The 20,089-nt window shown below is 40.6% G+C and overlaps 1 protein-coding gene across 4 annotated transcripts in view; it reads left to right on the top strand.

Moving 5' to 3' along the window:
- MYO16 (myosin XVI) overlaps window positions 1-20,089 on the top strand; it is a 576,974-nt gene that overhangs the window by 453,865 nt on the left and 103,020 nt on the right. For all 4 annotated transcript variants that reach the window (XM_074963511.1, XM_074963520.1, XM_074963529.1 and 1 more), the window contains exons 24-27: window positions 1,329-1,404; window positions 5,656-5,831; window positions 10,907-10,987; window positions 11,237-11,442. In XM_074963511.1, coding sequence (XP_074819612.1) covers window positions 1,329-1,404; window positions 5,656-5,831; window positions 10,907-10,987; window positions 11,237-11,442 — 539 coding nt within the window. The remainder of the gene's footprint in view (window positions 1-1,328; window positions 1,405-5,655; window positions 5,832-10,906; window positions 10,988-11,236; window positions 11,443-20,089) is intronic.

Here is a 20,089-nt window from a genome sequence, read left to right on the forward strand (position 1 = left end):
GGAGGTTTATTGTGGTTCTTAGATCCCGTAGGAGTTGCTCCTAGAGTCTTGGGCAGGCCACAAGAAGGCTCTGTCTCCCGCACAGCAAAACTTTTCCTATGCAGTAGTGCCAATGTGCCAGAGGAGTGAAACTGTTGTCTGGGGTCCTCACCCCAGCACTTCTAGCGGTGTTTTAGTTTATTGGCCCAGGCCTTTGAATTCCTTGAAGAATAGGACCAAGATCTTGAATTTGATCTAGATACCAATGGGGAACCAGTATAGTGACCAAAGGAGAGATTTGAAGTGCTCATGGTAACTTTTGTTGCTGAGGAGAAACACTGCTGTATTAGTTGCAATTTCCTAAGGTCTGTGAGTTTCACGTCCAGGGAGATTTCATTTCTGTAGTCCAGTTATGAGGTAACAAATATGGGATACCAGAGGCCTGTTGTGCTGTTCCATCACATAATGTACACACACAATATGGTCTTTTTCCAAAATCCACCCTTTTACCGGAGGTTATCTTTATTCTGTATCTTTAAAAATGTGACATGAGTAAAAAGAACCTGAAGCAGGACTGTATTCATAATCAATTCTCTGTAGACTCCCACCTGTAAAGTGGAAATCATACTTACAATGTCCTAACTCACAGTGCTACTAATGACTGTGGATTAACTAATGACTGAGGATTAACTAATGACTGTGAAGCACTCTGTAAATTTAAAATGCTATAGCATGGATATAATCACTGGCGCAAGTTTTCTCTGCCCCTCCACCTAGCCTCAATGAGCTCATTAACTCGTTGGTTCTGATGAGTTGAACCTTGTCTGGCTATCTAGCATGTCAACAGAATAACTCTGCATCTCCCCACAAGGTCTCAAAGCTACACACACACACACTTACTTACAATTACATGCAAAAGTACAAAAGATATTAACAATAGTGCTTTATTCAAACTGTTTCCTTCAAATGCAGCCTACGCGCTAGTCGTCAGGGGCATTTAACTCTATGGAAAGCTTGAAAGCATAGCAACAAGCTGGTTTTGATCTGTTGGGACACAAAGAAATGATAGATATCAGTCAAAATCCTGAATCTGAATAATTTTAAGGTGAATGTATCTCAAAATCAGTTTGACTTAATTTCAACATGCTTTGCAGAGACGGAATAAATAAGGCCAAACTAATTCTAGTTAAAATTATTGGTGAGATTGGGGGAAGGGTAGAAACAGGGCTTATCTGGTTGCAACCATAACTGTGCAGCTACAACTATAATTTTATATTTGACTTTACAACTGAAAGATTTTTAAACGCAGTTTTAAACATTACTAATTATGCCATTATATTTGATTTCAGGTGACTTATGAAACTGTTGGAGCTATTGAAAAAAATAAGGATTCCCTTTCACAAAGTCTCCTATTTGTAATGAAAAGTAAGTGCTTTTTTGTTGTTCGAATGTGCCACATTATGCTTTAACTTTCTAATCAGTACCATAGTTTTATAAAATATGTCATCCACAACTTAATAATTGAAAGAAACGTTCATTTTAAATACCAGAAAGAATAATACTCTTACTATAGTATACATTGTGTACAAGTTATTTTGAAGCCCAATCAAAACTTTAATTGAACAGGCTTTTAGCAGCTGTACATGTAAAACACATTTCTGTGACATTAAGGGTATGAATTTTGAAAAGATTTTTTATAAAGCCTAATGAAAACAACTAAGGTTTCTAAAGTTATACCAATTATAGCGGGATTTATTTAATTATTAAAAATGACTCAAGAACTGCTACTAAAATGGCATTTTGTGGGTGTGCTTGTATTTTTCAGTAAATAGACACATAGTGTGTCTAGGTGAGTAAAAGGATTCTGTAAATTTGGTTCAGTGTGCCTATCCTATAATTGTACATCTAGTAATAATTGTGTAGACATCCTTGTTTATTCATTACTGATTTATAATTAGACAGTTAAAAATTTCTTGTCATTTTATGTTTACCTTTGTATTTAAAAAAAATCCACTTTCCTCCGGGAAACTTGACAGTTTATCTTCCCGCAGATGTTATCTTTCTTTCCCTAAACCACTGCAGAGTATTTCAGCTAAAATATTATCTATTATATTTTATGCCACAGAAATAGAGGTCTTCTGATGTAATATTTGCCTTCAGAATCAACACTGCTAGTAGAATATATTGACTTCCTAGCAATTATACAGTGAAATTAGCTAAACTCTCTGATAAAGTCATTGCTGCATTTCAAAGGCAAACAGTATTGACAAAAATCTGAGCCTTTAATAATATTATGGATGAAGAAAGAAATAAAGAATTGATCTTGAATATATTCCTATTGATTATAGTTTTAGCAATTTTCTAGTTCTTTGTTGTTTGAACTTATTTTGTATTATACTATTCCATGTCCTGTATGATGATGTGCTATACAGTGAGTATAAGAAATGTATTTAACATACAGTATATTTCAAAGGTAAAAGAGCGCGAACATTATTCCTTTCTATCATATAGTCTCTCCTTGCATTTTCATTACTACATTAGGGATCCAGTTGAGGCAGTCCTTTTATAGGGAAAAAGGGGAAATTGGATTTGATATAAACTCTTGGATATAGTTAATGTGAGTATATATAATTTAGAAGTCAAATATCAATAGATCCAACTAATTGAAGAGGACTAAATGTAAAATTTTCTAAAGCACCTTCTTCTCATTTTCAAAAGTGACTTAGGCACTTAGGAGCCTAAATCCCATTGACTTTCAATGAAGCTTAGGCTCCTAAGGGCAGATTTACAAAGGTATTTAACCAGCTAAAGATGCAGATAAGTGCCTAGTGGGACTTCCAGAATTGCTTAAGTGAATTAAATGCCAACTCCCATTGACTTTCAGTGAGTCTTAGGCTCGTCAGACACACACACACACACACTCCTAAGAGCCTAAGTCTCTTCTGAAAATGGAACTTAGGCTCCTAAATCACTTTGAGGCTTTTGAAAATTTTACCCTGCGCCTAAAATAACAAACACACAGAAACAAACACAAAGACTTGTTAGCATAGACTGTGTTGATTCTAATTTGGGGGGACATCTTGTTACTGCTTTTGATGATGGCACTGGACACACCCTTGTTTTACTGGGGCTACTGGTCATCCCCTTGGATCCCACTTTGAACAGAGAGTCGTGATGGTCTTACTGAGTCAAGGGAGTTGTTTTAGACTATTGCTCCTTAAATATATGATTACTGTTATGTTAATTATAGTAGTCTCTGAAACAAAAGGGAAACAGAGCCATTATCCTGTTAATTTACACAGGCTGTCACGAGTAAAGAGCAACCTCTAGAACGACTGCTTGTTATGCTAAATATTATGATTTTACTGTTACCTCATCTTTCCATTCCTCAGTAGGACATCCTACTGCATGTCTGTCTGTTTCATCAACACGTTAGGTCTTGTCATAATCCTAGATTGTGAGTTCTTTGGGCAGTGGCTCCATTTTTATTTATTTATTTTTTCTTTGTTTGTATCACACGTTCAACAATAGGCTCCTGATTGGGTCTCCAAGGTGCTACTGTAAAGCAAATAGCACATGATAATAAATATAGGGACTCTATCACCGTAGCATCTGAAAAGAAGTATTTAAATAAATAAAATAAATAACAGCAATGAGGTAAATTAATAGGAATTAGCAGTTTTTATTTTGGTATTCTACTATATATTTACATTCCTGTATAAACTATCCTCATGTCACTTTCTAAAATCTTAAACTAGATTTCTTGCAAAGCCCCTTCTTCTTGCTCCCCAACCACACACTGTCTTAAGAATTAATAATGAAATCATTTTCTAGCCTTCCATGTTAGTTCTGCAACCTGACCTGTCATTTGTCCCATGGAAGGACAACTGAACTTTTATTCTAAATTTTCAACCCTCAGTCAGCTCACAGATTAATTTGGTGCTTAGTTTCCATTCCAAGCAAAGCCATTACCAAGTCTACCCAGCTGGCTTCTTTTCCTTATAGGAGAAATTTTAGAATATGAATCAACTCGGCCTGTGACTAGCATAACACTCACCAGCAGACGTTCACTGAAGTTCAGTTTTCATTGTTTCTTTGTCATATTTTGTTCATGTTTTGTCATGCCGACCCCCTTTATGGAACATCCTACTCTTGCCTGCTAAACCAATACCCTCTTGTTTAAATCTCCCTTGAAAATTCATCTCTTCTGTGCTATCCACAATAACTGAGTCAAAAATAGATAGTACCTTTATTGCTCTTATTTGGTACACATATTAAAAACCACCCTGAAGCTCTATAATATGCACATGTTTAAAATGAACAACTGTGAAATCAGGTTGCTACAACTCTCTCTTCTCTTTCCCATACCTTATTGTTTATCACCCATCATAGTTTCTGGGTTAACTGCACCTTTGACACCTTCCTCCTCTTTGGTTTCCTCAAAGACACACACTTAATGGTTCAGGCCCTACGTGTCACCGCTCTTGGGTAGAAATGTGTGTCTCTCTGCCTCCAGGAATTTAGGCTTACAGTCGCTTTGCTTCTCTCAGTGATTTCCCCAGCAGATCTGACCAGAGTTCAGCACGTGTGGTTTGCTCTTTCTCCAGGGGTTGCAACAGTGTACTCCAGCTACTAGCCAGTCTTCACAAAGCATACTACATTTATTCTTGGGGCAAAAGCATCACAGAGAAAACATAAAAAAACAAGAAATGGTTCTACACACATGGTAAAAGTTTACCAGAGGTCACCCACCTCTAACATAGGTGTCTGGTAGGAGCCCATCTTTCAAACCTCTCAGTAGGTTTGCTCTTTGGATATCAAGTTTCAGATCAAGAACAAGAACAATCTTGGACAGTTCAGGTGGTTCTTTATACAGTTTAGGCCTTTGATCTCTGGCTTCCTGTAACAGGCCCTTTTTCTGGGACCAAAGTTTCAAAAGCTTGGTTTTGGCATAACTGTTGTTGATAAATTTTGCATTAAGCATCACCCAGGGATTTCCCAGGAAACCAATTAAGCCAGGATCACACTTATTCTCTAAAAAGTTCATGCCTTTCTGGCATATTTCAATATAATAGTCTTTTCAGGATTGTCTGCTTCCCAGGTCTCACATCTGTCACAACTCCCACTTTTGTTATGTCAGATTATTTTTCTTTGTCTCAGATACGGTGTCTTTATCTGACTTTTATGAAATGCCTAGCATACATATGGATGCTACAAAATATCATACCATTTTTACAGCATATGTTCATTTTACGCTATTTAAGTCACATAGGTGCAAGCTACAGTAACTAAACAGGAGTCCAGAATATAGCAAAACATCCAAAATAATCATCACCCAAACACTGAAGTTTAGACAGACCTGTAACACTAAATCCTAAACTTTATTTGGTGTTGCTTAGTGCCTCCACTCAGTTCAATTTAAGCATATTTTGACTTAAGTACATTTTAAAACCATCACTGATGACTGACAACCTGGATAATTGAATGCCACTGGACTTGGATCAGAATAACTAACAATGCATAAATGCAGAACTTAATGGGCTGTTCATCTGAAACAGTTTATGCATCGTCTTGTTTAATACTGTCTCCCGCTGTATGTGTCCTGTTCCTTTCACTGTGTATGTGATTTTCTCACCTGTATCTTATCTCTGTGCATTAATTTTCTTTTTCTCCCAGCTAGTGAAAATATAGTCATCAATCAGTTGTTCCAGTCTAAACTGACACAGACAGGATCCCTTGTCCCTCCATATCATTCTCTTAAAATAAGAGGATCCAAAGCAGCCTTGCTCAATAAGAAAACATCAGTAACCTACACAAGAGGAGAAGCAAAGAAATATATGGAGCTCAGTAAGGTAGGAGTTTGGAACTTTTTTTCACCCTTGAAGGACACTAGAGCAAAACCTTTCCTCGTTGACTATAATGTCCAATAAAACTGGGTATTTCAGAAAGCTTCATAAATTCCAGGCAACATTCTACATTTTACTTGTTGAAATAATCAGGCACACTATTCTGATTGCAAAGTAACTGAGGAAACTATACAATATTATTCTTGATTGAAGGATCTCTGTCTACTGTCTTCCCTGGACAATATAGCAGTGAGTTCAATATTATAGCCAATAAAATTATTATGTGGAATACTGGATGCTTCATCTATGTGGCTGTCATAATGAATGTAAAATAACTTAAGGGACAGTAAACTTAGAGGGATAAATTCATCTTCCTTAATCTGTTGGTATTCATCACTTGAGAGGTTTATGGTTGACAAGCAATAATTTAATGTTCATGCATATATGTGGTATATTGGTTAAACTCTCATTCTCTGCCTGATTGTTGATACCATAAAAATTAAAGATGAACAGAACAGTAGAAAATGTTAAGGTATGGTTGGAGTTGGCAGGAGAACTGTGTAGTATAGGCCTTTGTATATATCAATATACATTTATTGAGCTGAAATTAAAATCCCTCAGTATCGGAATTGGTCTTCACTTCCATTACCTGATTTCAGCCAAAACTAAAAACAAAAAAGGAAACCACAACAATTGGGAGGCTGTCCAGAACAATCAATTGTTCAATTGCAACAGTGTCCCTTGCAGGACAACATTTTGTCTTCCTCACTGAATCAAAATATTTTGTAAAGTTATTGCCATTTTATAATAGTGAAAATCAATGAAAACAAATTATGTTGAAGGGTTTAGTGGACCTAAGAACTTGGAGCATTACCTTTAAATAGAAGTCACATAATTGCTAAATCCAAGTTTGATGCTATCATGGAATATTACCTTTTTCTAGAAAAGCAGGAAAGGTGTTCCCCAAACGGGAGCAGGTGTATCACTAGGCCTATTGAGTTGCACAGTTTTGTCTTTTGACATACAGCTGTAAAAATCAATTCCAGCCCCAGGATTACAGAGTTTGCTATCACATCTATTTGTGGGAAGATCTATGAAGGTAACGCCAATTAATACTAAGGGGAGTTTTTCATATAAATGCCCCTGGAAATGAGTATGACAACAGTTTACTCCTACTCTCAATAAAGTCAATAGCAATGTGGCCATTGACTTCAATGGTGCTGGTTTGAACCCTAGACCCTTAAGAATGTGTTATCATACCGTAATCTCCTCCTTTTTTCCAACACACAGCCTACAGAATCTATGCAGGGAGAGTATTAATTCATTATTATTTAGAATAACTGGGCACAGGAGTTATCTGTCTCCTTACAAACAAAATGACCCCATTTTGAAAGCCATAACCACATCTTTCTTAAGTTTATCATGGGGGTGAGGGTGGTGGGCTTAGAAAGCAGAAGAGGCCATGCAGGAGAAGGGAAGAGGGAATGCTCATAAGGTTTTATTAACTGGAGAGGGGTGATTTCCTCATGTGTTTGGGAGGGCTTTGGCAGCTGTTTGAGACTTGTTTCATTACAGTAGGCAGTGAGAAGAGATGAGCTAGGAGGTGTCCATGTGTGGGGATGGATAGTGCTGGGAGATGTAATTCAGATAGGAATGGTTTTAAGTGCCCATGCCACTGACTGGTAGAAGGAAATATGGGTGGGTTGTGGTTTGGGAGGAGAGGAGAGGTAGTAGGAGGTGATATTTTTAGGTAGGTGATGTCTTTCAAGGTGTGTTAGTTGTGATTCCCATTCCCCTGCTGCTTCCCACTTCCTCTCTGCTTTAAAGCTCATTTCGGACTTAGCTCTTTCACAGGCTTAGCTAATTTCCTGTGTTTCTAAACACGCCCACTCACCTGCCTATATCTGTATGCCCACAGGCAACATTTCCTCATTGATTTGGAGCAGGCTACCACAAAATGAGTTTGGGGACATCTGTGAAAGTCATGTGCTCCTTTGCAGCATTATCTGTGGTGTTGGTGAAGAGGATAGTGCACCAGTCCAGTACACAATTGGATCTGAAATCAGGTCATAATTCTGGAATGCACAGTAGGTCATGGTAGACCTGATGGCTGCTCATCTTCCTCCCAGTGGGGCTACAAACAAATTATTCTACAGACTGAAGGCTGTGAAACTCCTACGGGTTGTGTGGCCTCCTGGCACAGAAGAGACAAATAAGGCCAAAATAGGAAGTTATTATTCATACTCTCACAACTCTCATGTACTCACATCAGTTCTTCTCTTTCTAGCCCCTTGGTAGCTTCCTGATGCAGACTTTTTTGGCCTTGCTCTACACACTGACCTTTCCCTTGCATAGATCAGCCTTACAGCAGCTTTTATGAACCGGAAGACTAAATATACAGTATTTGACTAGCTAAAGCTTTTTTTATCACTGTTGACTCTTCATTCTTACTTTTCCAGATCATTTTGCTTCATTTAACTGTTGGTCTGCAAACAGAATCATAGAAATACAGGCTGGAATAGACCTCAAGAGGTCATCAAGTCCAGTCCCCCTGCACTGAGACAGGACCAAGTAAACCTAGACCATCCATATGCAAGAAACCCCACTGCAGGCATATTTGGGATAAATACACCATTTACAAGGTTGTTGGGATTTAAAACTTTAAAATTTGTGGAAGTAGAAACCTATTGTAGGTTTCTCCTTCTAACAGTAATTATGGAGATAGACACCCGCATTTTCTCTTGTAGATCTGACAGAGGTGCAAGATTTTCAAATATAAAACATTCTTGTCAAAGCCAGATTTGGTGTCTGTGAAGAGCTGAAAGGAGATTTATAGTGTATATGGAGAATTAAGACATAATTTGATACAACCCTTATTTCTGAATCCAAAGCAGAAACTGTTCAAGATTAGGATAGTTTTGATAAAACTCATCTTCTGTTCCTGCCTCCCTGTTCTCCAGTAGCCCTAACCCCAGAGGGAGGAAGCAAAGCCATGGGTGTAACACAACAGACTGGGAGTTAAGCAACCAGAATTTTGTTCCTGGCTTTGCTACTGAATCAGTGAATGAACTTGAGCTAGTCACTTAATTTGTGTGTGTGCCACAGTTTCCCTTATCTGTAAAACTGAGATGACACCTGCATAAAATTGAGTTAATTATCCACATTTCTAAACCATTTTAAGATCTATGGATGAAAAACATTATAAAAGAGCTAAGTGTTGTTATTAAGAGATCAGGGCTCTACAGACCTCCAGTCTCTATGTGAGGATGGAGATGAATTTTTTTTTTCAAATCTTGTTCCACTCTGTGTGAGATTTAAAAGAGTAAACAGCTGCAATGTCCAGCACGGTAATTAAGTTGTGGGGAAATGCAATTCTTCTATAAACGGGATTTGACCTGGATGTGTTTAGATGAGTATGTACACATGCATTTTGGTACAACTGGATAGTATGGGAGTTGGCTAGAACATACCAACTGTGAGACAAAGGGAGTTATGGGCCAAGTGGACAAGAAAAATAGAAATGAAAGAGGGTCAAAGGATAAAAGATTGTCACAGATATGTATAAGTATCCATGGATGTGAATAAGTATCTTAATTTCTATATTCTTGGCGAAATATTAGGGAAAGTCTACAATTAAAATGCTTCAGTGGCGCAGCTACATTGGTGCAGCTGTGCTGCCGTAGCACGTCAGTGAAGATGCTCCTATGCTGACAGGAGAGCTTCTGCCATCAACATAGTTATTCCAGCTCCACAAGAAGCATTAGCTATGTCAATGGGAGAAACCCTCCATAGCACTGTCTGCATGGGGAGTTAGGTCGGCAAAACTGTGTCGCTCAGGGGTGTGGATTTTTCACAACCCAGAGCAACACAGTCATACTGATGTAAGTTTCTAGTGTAGACCTGGCATTAGAACAGGGGTTCCCAAACTTGGTTTGCAGCTTGTTCAGGGTAAGCCCCTGGCGGGCTGCGAAATGCTTTGTTTACCTGAGCGTCTGCAGGTACGGCCGCTCGCAGCTCCCAGTGGCCGCAGTTCGCCATTCCTGGCCACTGGGAGCTGCGGGAAGTGGTGGCCCAGCCCACGCCGCTTCCCTGGGCCGCCGCTTCCCTGGGCCACCACTTCCCGCAGCTCCCATTGGCTGGGAACAGCGAACCGCGGCCACTGGGAGCTGCGAGCGGCCATACCTGCAGATGCTCAGGTAAACAAAGTGTCTTGTGGCCCATCAGGGGCTAACCCTGAACAAGCCGCGAACAAAGTTTGGGAACCCCTGCATTAGAATCTAGTTGTCTGCCAGTCCTAATTTAGAAACCTCAGCAGAAGAAGCCAGCTTCTTGTGGCTCTTCTTAAGATAATTCATCTTTACAGTATTCTCTCAAAGATACAAAGTGGACACTATTAAAAGGTTTTGTTTTCCCTGTTTCTTCCTAGATATTACTGGTCCTGGTGGTACAGGAAATACCTGCTCATACTAATCATATTTTACATGATTTTAAAAAAAGAAATGTTTTAACTACATTCACCTTGCAACAGGAGAAAAAATAATCCAGACATGAATATTGGGACCTTTTCATTCATAATTTACCATTATCCCTGGGAATTGTTGATTGCATACACACAGCCATTCAAAAACCATCTAATGATGAAGGAGGTCTTTGCAGAAAGAAGTATTATGATATGCAATTTGTATGTTAGGCTAAATCTAGAAGTTCTGATGCCATAACAAAATTTTTACTTTGCCTCATTCTGAGAAGGAATGATTTTACATATGCACACATACTCATCTTCAGTGTAACAGTACATTTACAAGCTGTCTTCAAATGGAATTTTGCACATACAATCGTACATGTCCACTTTTGAAATCAAAACTTTATTAATAGCCTTGGTTGTGCAGTTTTCTGTGGACATTTAGCTCTTCTCCTGGGTATTTTTGAAAATCTAGCCTCAAGTGATTTGTTGCTATATGACATGATTCAAACACAGCTTTATATTTGCCTCTATTAGTGAACTGCCTTACCAGGGAAAATTATAATACTTTGCCTGTATTGGGAAAACAATATTCTGTGTACACTTTTTTCACCCACAGTTGTTGAAAAAGAAAGGAACTTCCACATTTCTTCAGAGACTGGAACGAGGGGGCCCACTCACTATGGCCACACAGCTCAGGGTTAGTAAATGTTTGCTGGACAAAGATGTATAGAAGAGTTTTAAGCACAAAATGAAACTACAGATTACAAGGACAAGCAGAAGTATGATTTGCCTGAGTATGCAATTTATGCATTCAGGTCAAGCTTTTTAAGAAAATTATGTGATACACATTTTTTTAAAAAAGGTAGATATGTCTTATGTTATACAACTCTTTCACTTCTGACAAATGACTGTTTGAGAATCTGTTGGGTTTTATTTCTCTCCACAGAAATCACTCTCAGATATTACTGGAAAGCTTCAGAACTGCACACCTCATTCTGTTCATTGTATCAAACCCAATAACTCTAAGTTGCCAGACTCTTTTGATAATTTTTACGTGTCTGCCCAGCTGCAGTATATTGGTGTCCTAGAGATGGTGAAAATCATACGGCATGGTTATCCAGTACGCCTCTCTTTCACTGACTTCTTGTCAAGGTAAATTCTTTTGAGTTTGATAAAAGCTTTTTATTACCTACAGCACAGTGCCTTCTGTCATATTGTGTAAATGTTTACACTGTTGTTTTGTTGATGAGCCTTTCAGATTTTCTTTAGAGAAAAATTACTTGAGCTGGCATAGAGCAGAGTTCTTTAAATTGAAGGAACCATGCACATGATGTATAGATAAATCTTATTTATGAACTACTGACTGATCAAATATGTAAATGATTGAACTGTAGTAGCATCACTATATAGCATAAAACATTAGCATAGTACCTCCATGTAATTTCTGTTTTAAATTGGTTAAAAAGAGGAAATGGTCACATCACTTTCATCATCATTTTCTAATTTGTTATTGGGGCTCTTGTGAGATCTAGTATTCATATCTCAAGTGCTGGTTTATTTTGGTGCTCAGTGTGGTTGGGGGTTACAAGTGTTTATACCGTAAATCCACATTTCATTGCTGCTATCAGGAAAAAAAGGGAATATTTGAAAAGGTGTGGCAAAGGGGAGGAAAGCAGAAATGTACCAACACTTTTGGGGCCAAGCCATCACTTTTCTTCCTCCCTTTTAGTCATTGGTTTTTGTATATTTCTGTTTCTGTTACATTTTCACAAACTTCTTTTAATACTGCAGCAAGATTAAACTGAATGTTGTCTGATCAAAAGAAATACAAGAAAAGAAATTTGACATCTTTTCATATGTTTAGGTAGCATATTATTTCTTACTCAGAGAAGGTAGTACATTTAAAATCATTATTTTGAAACAATTATTTTGATTACAGTAACTGCTAGTTTGAGGATACTCTGCAAGCTCACCAAATAGGAGAAAAAACAGCCCAACACTATTCCCCTGCAGCAAGGTGCTGTCTGCTAACCTCAGTGTTACCAACCTGCTGTGCGGGACGGGGGGCACTGAGGGAGAGGGAGCCACTACTGAGTGCATGGAATACATGTCACAGGCCCATGCTTAATCTTCTTTGCATGCTTTGCGCTGTCCTATTGTATTTAGGTTTTATTTTTTGGAAATTGGAGGAGGAACATAAGCTCCTTAGATCAGACCTTGGTCTTCATCTACCTTGCTAAAGTGTCATGTGTATTTGTCATTATTTGCATTTGTACCAAATCACCCTTGTAATATCCTTGGTATCCATGGGCAAGGCTGTGATTTAGTCACAGAGGCCATGGATTTAGTCACAGAATCCGTGACTTCCAAAGACCTCTGTGACTTCAGCCAGTGCCGGCTGGGAGCTGCAGGGAACTGGGAGGAGCCCCACAGCTCCTGGCCACCCAGCTGCTGCGGGTGGCAGGGGGGACCCAGCAGCAAAGGGAATCCCTGCTGCTCCCAATCCCGTGGGCAGCAGGGAGGACCCAGTGGCAGGGGAAATCCCCACTGCTCCCAGCCACCACAGGTGGCAAAAGGGACCCCTGCCGCTCCGGGCCGCCACAGAGGGTAGGGTGAATCACCAGAGCTCCCGACCCTGGCAGGTGGCAAGGGGGATCCCCGCTATTCCCGACCCTGCAGGCAGCAGGGGGAACCCGTTGGCAGGGGGAATCCCTGCTGCTCCCAGCCACCCCCGGCAGCAAGAGGGACCGCTGCTGCTCCCAGCCACCGCGGAGGGCAGGGGGAATCCCCAGAGCTCCTGACCACAGCGGGTGGCAGGGAGGATCCCTGGAAGCTCCCAGCCACAGCTGGAAGCAGAGGGCATCCCCAGAACTCTGGGCTGCCATGGGAGGCAAAGGGGAGCCCCGCAGCTTGGAGCCACCAGCAGAGGAGGACCCTGTAGCTCCCAGCTCTGCTCTTCCCGCCTCCCCCACCCGGCTACCCATTTCGTCATGGGTATTTTTAGTAAAAGTCACGGGCAGATCACAGGCTTCCATGATTTTTTCATTATTGCCCATGACCTGTCCGTGACTTTTACTAAAAATGTTGGTGACAAAAACTTAGCCTTATCCATGGGGAAATACTTACCTCTCCATATCTACAGGATTCTTTATTCTGGCTATTTTCCTACTTAGCATGGGACAGGTAGCTCTATGATTTTGGTCCCTCTGGGCAACAATAGTGGATTAGGATGCAATCTGGGATGGTTTTAGACCGCTAGGACCAGCTCCAGAGCACGCTCATTCTTCTATGGAAGGTTTTTTACTGCAGTGCCATTGGATCAGAATGTTGGGAAGGCATCTAGGCCTCTGCGTGCAACTGGCCTCAGCTTCGTCTGCAATGGGTTTAAAGGTGCATATATCGGATCACAAATGTGTGTTCTCCTTCATGTTGTAGGAGGTAAAAATCAACTTGTTATATCTAACTAGGGCACTCTTAATCCAAAATAAATATCTATATACAGGCTTGCACTTAAATAACTAAAGTTGTGAATTACAACCAATGTAGCTATTGGTTCCAGTTTCTGTGCAGAGAAGCCCAGTATGTCTGCAGCTTTTAAGGAACCAGGCTGAGAATTTGGGGGAAAAACCTTCTGTTCTACATTGGGGTACAGTGTAAGCATCCTATGTAAAAGAAGGATAATGAGCTGGGAGAGGCCTTGAGAAATGCTGGAGATTTGTTGGTTGACACCCTACAAAGCCACAATAACTAGGTTGTAATGATTGGTAGATAGGCCTAAAAGCAAACATTTTAACTGGACACGTCAAACTCAAGAAGATCTGTCATTCTCAGAGGCCAAAGGGATGAGAAATTAACACATCCCCTACCTTCACTCTTAAAGAGTGCATGCAGTGACTCTTTGATTGGCTGAGTTGTAATGAATACAGTTGTGTGTTCAGCAGCAATTGTTACCAAATGGAGGGATTCTCCTTTCTCCAAGGCTGAATCTGATATCTCTACAGTGCTCCCAGCCTTTGCCAGTCCAAGGAGCAAAGGATAATTGTAGTAGATCTCAAAGCACTTTTCAAAAAAAGTAATTGAGGGCAAGGTCCCAACTTGATGGTATATCACACCGCTGCTAGACCACTTGTTCAGCCCCATTTTAGGGGGACGATTTTTTATGTTTTATTTAATTTTTTTTTGTTAGTCTCTAGTAATGTAACCTAGGTGATATGTCCAGGATAAATAATTGGTTAAATGGTAAGTTTGAAAAGTGAATGCTTTTCTAAGGGCAAATAAATTGGTTGATTGAATGAAGTAGTGGCCTTTGTGGAAAAGGAATGGTGTAACAGGACAAACGGGTATCATATTAGCAAGAAGGTACTGTTCAATTTTTCTGGGCTGCATTTAGATTAATTTGTTTTATTGTTTATTAACTACAAATAAATATAAGTAGTCTCTGATGTATGTGATGAGTCGTTTTGTAATTTTTTTTTTTTTTTTGGCTGAAGAGAGGACATTGTTAAGGAAAGGTTGCTCTACACAAGAACACTGCTTCCTGAGCAATGATACTTCAGTCATTAGCTGTAATACTATTACTTTTTTTGGCTTAATCACTTCAGCTTCTGGAATATAGAATTAAAAGTTACCTGTTACTCAATAAACTAGTGAATCACCAAGGATCACTGACCTGGACAGAAATCTTCTGGAAGTTCTGGTTAAGTGGAAGTAGTGCCAGTTACTGCCAATGAATATGTAATAAAAATGTGAATGAATAAGGTCAGATACTATTAAATGCTGTGAAAACAGCACAGGTATAATTGTCAAATGATAAATATGATTACTGTGGGATTTGCCAACTCTTGCTGCAGTAGTTCTGCTGAACGTGCCTGCAGTGTTGGCTCAGTTTCTAAAGCGTATCAAGCAGCATGCAGTAAGACAAAAGTGCCTACAATTTATTTAAAACTTTTGAAAAATTATATCCACATCTTCTGCTTTAACCTCTTAAGAATTTGCACATCTTGGGCTAGATTTTGAAATCCTAGCCTCCCTTTTTATGCCTGCACAGTCAATGTCATACAGACATCAAAGTACCTGATTTGTAAGCAAAAATCTGCTATGCAGAAGAAATCTATAATCTTTTCACTAATGTATTTTTCTGCTGGAAAGAAAACAAATAGCAACAGAAATAAAAAAGAGACTGTGTTCACACAGCCCTCCCAAATCACTGTAATTTCTAGTTTTTGCATTAACAATCACATTGTACCATACAGCCTACGGACAGATGATGTCCAACCAGACTTTCACTTGGAACTGAGTAACAGACTTGATGTTTGCTGGTCTCATATGCAACTGCAGAACATACATAATATCCAAGAACCACTAGAGTAGAATCACAGGGACAAAAAGCTTTGAGGCACTGAAAGAGTCCAGTCATGTTAGCAGCACTCCTTAGGCCCAAACCTCTCTGTATCAATTAATGAAATGGAAGCTGGCTGAGCTTCATGTCATTCACCTCACTTGGTGCTCAAGGAAAACCTGTAAAAGCCATTTGGGGTATAAATGTTTTAAAATAGTGATGATGTTCAAGGACCTATCCAAAGTAATGAGCCAACTTTATGTTTCTTTCTCACTGAGGCAGAAGGATACAGCTGTTAAAGTACATTCAGGTAGGATGAGGCAGTAACATGCTCCTGTTTTCTCGTTAATTATTTGAAACCAGTTTATTATGGCCCCATTTTTCTCAAATTATTTTCTAAAATGACATTTTGCAGCTTGGATTAGAAACTAACAAAATTAAAGCTAAAAGGGAACCTCCCTTCCCCAGGTACAAATTTTATGTGGCACTTTTGTAGCCTAATACAAGCCTGGGTGAGCTCCTCCTTGTGGACATTTGCCAGGCTTTGTACTGGACATGAATTGTTCTTGACAAATCCATGTTGACTGCAACTTATCACATTACCTTCTAGCTGCTTACAAACTGATGGTTTGTTATTTGTTCCATTATCTTTCTGGGTGCCAAAGTTAAGAAATCCCTGCCTCTGTTTCTTCACTTCTCCAAGAGGCCTTTGGGATTTGGTCAGTGTCTTTTCACAGTTCCAGGACTCAGTTCTCCTCTTCCTCCTACCCATTGTTGACTATTTCTGCTTCTGATCTCTTTACTCCAAAATAGCCTCTGAGACAGTCTCCCTTTTATAAAATTGCAATCCCCTTTTTTCAAGAGACTACCCTCAGGTGATCTTAGTTGGGAAGAATGGATTCTTCGAATAGTGTCCCTAGGGGTGCTTCACTTCACATGTGCTGTGTGCCTTTGATGGGAGATGTTCATTAGCAGTGTCCATTTAGTCCACGCCTGCACTGCTGGTATCCTCATCCCCCACAACAATGCTACATCAGGCTGTGTGAGTGAATGCCCTCAGTTCCTTCTCAACCACCTTGGCCACATTGTAGCTTGGCTGCTTGCTGACTTAGATCTAACTTCGTTTATTTTAGGTTAGCTAGTTAGTTAGTAGTAGTAGTTAGTTAGCTACTGGTTATTTGAGAAACTGTTTTATTTCTTTTGGGGAAATCCTCTCTGTGAGGGGCATGGCTGGTTCACCAGGGTTTAAATGTTGCCTCTTGTGTAAAGAGGCTATCCTAGTCAGCGACGGACACTCTATGTGCATTTGCTGACCAGGAAGTTGCATGTCTCACAGAAGTAACTTCTAATTAGCCCTCAAATCCAGGGCACAGAAGAACTGGGAAATCAAGCTATAACTGTTAAAGATGGAGTGCTCCCTTCACCCTGCTTCAGAGTCAGGTCAGAAGAACGCCCCCGTATATCCGTCTCCAAGGTTATCCAGCACCTCTTCAAGTTTGGCGCAACATTCTCCTACAAAGGAGATTGCCTCTAAAAGAAAAGACTTCATCAGAGACTACCTCTAAAGATCCTAAGAAGAGGCATTCTAACTACCCTCTTAAAAAATCCACCTCAAAAAGGCCTCGCTCTCCAGCGAGGTCAGGGGCATCAGAGACTTCATTCTCAAGCTCAGTACCGTAGAGGCAAAGGGCTCCTCTGGTACCAACAAGTCATGAAAATCCCATAGCTCCTCTAAGAGTAAGCATAGCACTGAGAAGACTCCAGTACCAGCTTGCAGAGATGGTCAGAGCAAACATAAAAAATCAGTACTGTCAGACTTAACTGTTTTCCCAGTACTCCACTGAGCTCTTTGGTATCGTCTAAGACAAGCCTTCAGCTATGTCAGCACTGTCTGAGAAGCACTCAAAATCCTCAGTACTGTCCTGTAAGGACAAACATACTGGGCCATTAGTACCACGACTCAACTCCACTCAGGACCGCAAGACTTTAGGTACCTAAAGAACTTATCAATGGCGGCTGAACCACAGTCTCCATTGCTTGCAGGTACCAATTCTCTCAGTAATGAGAATCACTTGGTCTCCAGACACTTATACATTCCTGGTACCGTCACCTCCCCTTTCAGTTGGAACTCCCCCATTAGAGACAAAAAGAGGACAATGATGGAGACCTACCTTCAGTATTATCAATATCTGTCCAGTATTCTTCTGTGTATCCATGCAGAAACCCCCTGTCTCAAAGAGACATGGAATATGTGTGGGAACCTCATCAGTCTTGGTGGGAGCAAACCTGGATGCCATCCCTCCCCCATATGGTCTTCAATAGCCATATTGGGATCCATGGGCAGCATATTGCTGACAGTTCTCCAGGGCCCCGCTCCTCTCCCATTGGGATGACAGGGACATTCAAGTTTCTCCTCTTCAGCAACAGGAGGAAATGTTCAAGGATCAGGAGGCTAAGGCAGACAAAGAAGTTACCCCTCAAACAACAATCCTTTCCTTATCACCAGATGAGGTGGTAATGCCTCCTCCTCCATCTATGGCTGATGATTTTTGGCAGTTTCAAGACCTCATTAAATGGGTGGCAGACTCCCTACAGATACCTCTTGAGGAGATTAAAGAATCTCAACATAAACTGTTGGATATTCTTCACTCTGTGTTACCTCCAGAGTTGCCCTTCCTATCAGTGAGGCTCTGCTGGAACCTGCAAAAAACATCTGGCAAACCCTGGCTACAGTAACATCGACAAGTAAGAGAGCTGATAAAAAGTATTATGTCCCACCAAGGACTTGGAGTTCCTACTTTCTCACCCTCCACACAACTCTCTGTTGGAAGGTGCAGTGAACAAATGGGGCAAACAATAGTGGTATAAGTCCACCCTGTATGATTAGAGACTAGAAGTCCACCCTGTATGACAGAAATGTTCTGGGGAGAAACTCTTACTTATTGGTCACTCTACAATTCCTCATTGCAAATTACCCAGTGCTGATGGCCAAATAAAACTTTACAAATTATGCAGAATTTGTTTCCCTTTATTCAACACCTTCCTCCAGACCAAATGGAACAATTTCAGGGTACTACTACTGAGGGGCAGTTCCTGGCCAGAATATCTCTTCTGGTGGCTCTCAGTGCTGCACGTACCTGCACAGGACATCCTGGTTTTCCAGAATATGGTAGAGGATCTCCTGTTTGATGGACTGAAATTGTTTGCAGAGAATACCATGATGGCTTGCACTTTTGTGAACATGTGAGATTATGCCTTTGCTGGTTCTAGGGATGGTTCAGATCAGTTTACTCGCCAAACAGGCACGACCTAGACAAACAGGTGTCAGTTCCTTAACAGGGAAAATACTCTCTCTAGACTGTTGAAAGTCATCACAATGTAGGAGAGGGTGTTCCCTTCCTCCAACCAATACTAATGATAACTGTTGTGAGGAAAACTTGCAGCCAGACCAGTGCTGTTCACTTAGTTGCCATGACTACTACCGACCGACTCCAGCCCTGCATCCACCTCCTGACCCCCAGACTCTCGGACTGACTCCAACCTGGCTCCAACCCTTAGCCTGCATCTGGACTCTGACTACAATATTGATTTGGTTTATCTTCTGATTTGGATAACCCTGCTTCAACTGTGGCCCCCATCTGGACTCTGATTGTGACACTGTTTGGGCTTTCCTATGAATTCTGACTGGGTTCTGAGCCAAGGTCTGTTCCCAGACCCCAGTTTCAGCACAGCCCCCAGCTTGTTTCTGACCCTCTATCTGGCTTCAAACACCTCTCCAATCACTGGGCCTGACTGCCTGGAACCAGAGCCTAACAACTATACCCATGGATGAATCTCTGTTAGGATGAAGGGTACACCGCAGTGCTCTCATGGTACAGGGCAGGTGGTCACCCCAAGAAACCATCCTCCATATGAACCTGTTTGAACACAGAGAGGTCTGAAATGCCTCTCCAATTTCCTGCCTTTCATCAGACACAGGTCTATCAAAGTCATGAGAGACAACGTGCCCTGTATATTTTATATCAATTGGCAGGGGAGGAGCAAGATCCCTCTCCCTCTGAGCTGAAGCAATTATGGTATGGAACTGGTGCATAAAACATTGCATAGGAATCTCAGCAATATATCTCCCAGGCAGGTAAAATGTCACAGACAATGCTCTCAGCAGGTGTTTTTCCCCAAGACTACAAATCGGAGTTGGATTCCCATGTTCTTCTCAACATATTTCAGACTTGGGGGTTTCCGGAAGTGGATCTCTCCACCCCAGCTATGAACAAAAAAGGCCATCTATTCTGTTCAAGGGGGGATCTAGGTCACAATTCCTTGAGGGATGCCTTCCTCCTCACTTGGATGAAGATGCTGTTTTATGTGTTTTCCCCCAGCATCTTTCATTCTCAGAATGGTAAACAAAATCAGACAGGATAAGTCCAGAGTTATCCTAATAGCCCTGACATGTTTGAGGCA

Source organism: Natator depressus, chromosome 1 (genome assembly GCF_965152275.1).
Source record: "Natator depressus isolate rNatDep1 chromosome 1, rNatDep2.hap1, whole genome shotgun sequence".
NCBI classification, from domain to species: Eukaryota; Metazoa; Chordata; order Testudines; family Cheloniidae; genus Natator; species Natator depressus.